The following is a 4004-nucleotide window of genomic DNA, read 5'->3' on the forward strand; positions in this document are numbered from 1 at the left end:
CAAGGCCGTTCTGGTGGTTCCGGCCATAGGACGGTTCGAGGGCGTTACAACGGTGGTATCAGAGCATGGTTATGATGCCTCACAGAACTCGTATTGTTTTCAAATTTTTTTTATCGAGTTAAATGGTCACATAAGGGCACTTAGGAATTCCGGTTCATTCAACACTTTAGGTAGATGAGATTAAGTTACCTTGCTATCAATGACTGCAGATGTCTGGTCGAGGTTCGGTGAGAACTGGATCGGGAGACTCTTCACCAGAGCAAGAGGAGAACTGGGGCCAACCGTATGGTCAAGAGGAGAGTTGGGGTCAACCGTTTGGTTCGGAGGAATGGGGTCCGTATAGTTATGACGAGCCAAGCTATGGTGCTGCTCGTGGTTATCAGGCACCAAGCATGAGCGACATGTTTGATTGGGAAAACCTTGGAGATACACCGAGGTATTCTCCATTGGAATCAATGTGATATGACACACCGAAGTTTGCACATCCGTGAACTCAGCATCACACTCCTGTCGAGCCGTTCGCTACATATCCAAACCCGCCAATGACAAGGCAAAACCAAGGACGTGCTGGAGGACATGAACCAACCGAGACACAGCAAACGCTTGCGATGATACAAAATCTATTGACTCATATGATTCAACAACAACAACAACGAAATCAAGGAGACCCACTAGCTGACACGTCGATGGGCCAGTTCGTGAGGTTAGTAAAAATGATGAAGGATATAGGTGTTCGAAAGTTCAAAGGAGAGACAAACACGGTGCAAGCAGATAGGTGGTTACGTACTTTGGAGATGCATTTTGAAACGTCAGAATGCCCTATGGAGTACCGCAAACAGATTGTCGTTAACCTCTTGGAGGAAGACGCAGGAGCGTCGTGGGAAACAGTGGCTTCCCGCTACCGTTACGTACCAATATCATGGGAGACATTCAAGAAGGAATTTGAGCTTAAGTATTTCCCACCTGAATCTCGTGATCATCTGGAGGAACTGTTCATAAGCCTGGAGCAAAGAGAGAAGAGTGTACGGGTTTATGATCAGATATTCACCAAACTCCGGAAGTATTTGTATAATGGTAACGATGATGAAGCCTCTATGGTTCGAAGGTTTCTAAGGGGACTTCAGCCAGAGATTTCAAGTAGGTTATGAGCGGTGACCTATGCTAGTGTTTCCAAACTCGAAGAGAGAGCCGTCAATGTGGAGACGGGGATCGAGTTAGAGAAAAGCAAAATGTCTCGGGAGAAAAAGAAAGAGGGGATGCCACCAGGGAAGGTGGTGAATTCTCGAAGAAACAACCAAGAGATTAATAAGAATCAGAATAGCAACCGTGGCAAGGGTGGTATGATTGTGAGTCAAGGTGGGCGTACAANATCGAGTTAAATGGTCACATAAGGGCACTTAGGAATTCCGGTTCGTTCAACACTTTAGGTAGATGAGATTAAGTTACCTTGCTATCAATGACTGCAGATGTCTGGTCGAGGTTTGGTGAGAACTGGATCGGGAGACTCTTCACCAGAGCAAGAGGAGAACTGGGCCCAACCGTATGGTCAAGAGGAGAGTTGGGGTCAACCGTTTGGTTCGGAGGAATGGGGTCCGTATATTTATGACGAGCCAAGCTATGGTGCTGCTCGTGGTTATCAGGCACCAAGCATGAGCGACATGTTTGATTGGGAAAACCTTGGAGATACACCGAGGTATTCTCCATTGGATTCAATGTGATATGACACACCGAAGTTTGCACATCCGTGAACTCAGCATCACACTCCTGTCGAGCCGTTCGCTACATATCCAAACCCGCCAATGACAAGGCAAAACCAAGGACGTGCTGGAGGACATGAACCAACCGAGACACAGCAAACGCTTGCGATGATACAAAATCTATTGACTCATATGATTCAACAACAACAACAATGAAATCAAGGAGACCCACTAGCTGACACGTCGATGGGCCAGTTCGTGAGGTTAGTAAAAATGATGAAGGATATAGGTGTTCGAAAGTTCAAAGGAGAGACAAACACGGTGCAAGCAGATAGGTGGTTACGTACTTTGGAGATGCATTTTGAAACGTCAGAATGCCCTATGGAGTACCGCAAACAGATTGTCGTTAACCTCTTGGAGGAAGACGCAGGAGCGTCGTGGGAAACAGTGGCTTCCCGCTACCGTTACGTACCAATATCATGGGAGACATTCAAGAAGGAATTTGAGCTTAAGTATTTCCCACCTGAATCTCGTGATCATCTGGAGGAACTGTTCATAAGCCTGGAGCAAAGAGAGAAGAGTGTACGGGTTTATGATCAGATATTCACCAAACTCCGGAAGTATTTGTATAATGGTAACGATGATGAAGCCTCTATGGTTCGAAGGTTTCTAAGGGGACTTCAGCCAGAGATTTCAAGTAGGTTATGAGCGGTGACCTATGCTAGTGTTTCCAAACTCGAAGAGAGAGCCGTCAATGTGGAGACGGGGATCGAGTTAGAGAAAAGCAAAATGTCTCGGGAGAAAAAGAAAGAGGGGATGCCACCAGGGAAGGTGGTGAATTCTCGAAGAAACAACCAAGAGATTAATAAGAATCAGAATAGCAACCGTGGCAAGGGTGGTATGATTGTGAGTCAAGGTGGGCGTACAACAGTGAACATGGACCCAAGGGGATGCTATTTGTGCGGACAGGTTGGACATTTTGCCTGATCTTGTCCAACGATTGTGGAAACCAAGTCACCTAAGCTTGCGTCTGTCACATGTTTCTTTTGCGGAGAGACAGGCCACTACGCAACCTCATGTCCTTTGAAGCCGACCAAGCCAAACGCCCAACCTCCCAACTGAGCTGTGATTGTGACGTCAAGTAAGGAACCCCCATCAAAGAAGCAGGCAACCCCGACTAACGTTTATGCCTTAGGAATAGAGCCATCCAAACCCTCAGGATCTCATAAAGGTCCCATAACAGGTTTGTCTGGGTTCTAACTCCTTGTTGTGAGTGGTTGTGTGATTGTGTGTTTATTATTGTATGCATTTTTGTTTATTCATGCATTAGGAACATTATTGGTGGGTGGTAACCCCACGCATGTATTGTTCGATTCTGGAGCAACCAACAGTTATGTAACTCCCGATCTATTCGGGCAATTTGAGAATGGGTATAAGGAGGATGAGGTGAATGTGGTTGTTCACATTGCCGGGAATCAATCGCTATAGAAGACCCGAAGAACGTTGCGAGGAGTATCAGTGGTTATGCAAGACGTGAATCTACCTGCGAATCTCCTAGTGTTGCCGTTGGAAAGATTCAAAGTTATTCTCGGGATGGATTGGTTGTCAGGATATGAAGCCCATCTCGATTGCTTGCATGTAAGCTCATGTTGTGTGCACTTTTTTCTTTCATTCTGACTACTAAAATTGTTTTGTGTTTGTTTTTCTCATTTCATTCATGTCTATGTTCAAAATCTTGTCGATCGAAGAAATTCAATATAAATATTTATCTCATCTGGATGTATAAAACTTGCACTGTGAAATCAGTTTTTAGGATGCATGTTTCATGCTAATAAGAAAAAAAATTACCATTATAAAAAAAAAACATACTCATATGTCATATAGAAAGAAAAAACTACTCAAATGTTATAGAAAACTAGGTTTATTTCTGATATATTATACATTTTCTAAAAATTACTCATATATTTAGTGTACGGGAAGTAATTACATTTAACACCTTGGGTTAATTTTTTATTTTTAATTCCGAAAAAAATTAAAAAATCCACATCAGCAAACGATTCCACGTTATTATTGACAACAAACGTCTGATTTATATTACTTCATGGCTGAGTTATAATACTTAAGAGAAACCGAAAGGTCTCGTAGATTCATATGACGGCTGAATTAGAATGCTTGGTGGCTGACTTATAACAAGAAATAAACAGAAAGTGAACGTCTGATATATATTACTTCACGACTGAGTTATAATACTATTCATATGACGGCTATTAAAATGTTTCATGGCTGACTTATAACAAGAAATAAAAG

At 43.2% G+C, this 4004-nt stretch overlaps 1 protein-coding gene across 1 annotated transcript; it reads left to right on the plus strand.

Moving 5' to 3' along the window:
• Nucleotides 1–542: 542 nt before the first annotated feature.
• On the plus strand, nucleotides 543–1718 carry LOC104773991. Its single transcript, XM_010498663.1, has 3 exons — nucleotides 543–1105; nucleotides 1166–1346; nucleotides 1467–1718. Exons 1-3 carry the CDS (start codon nucleotides 543–545, stop codon nucleotides 1716–1718), a joined length of 996 nt encoding a protein of 331 aa, XP_010496965.1.
• Nucleotides 1719–4004: the final 2286 nt, after the last annotated feature.

This window comes from Camelina sativa, unplaced genomic scaffold, assembly GCF_000633955.1.
Source record: "Camelina sativa cultivar DH55 unplaced genomic scaffold, Cs unpScaffold00909, whole genome shotgun sequence".
Classification (NCBI taxonomy): Eukaryota; Viridiplantae; Streptophyta; class Magnoliopsida; order Brassicales; family Brassicaceae; genus Camelina; species Camelina sativa.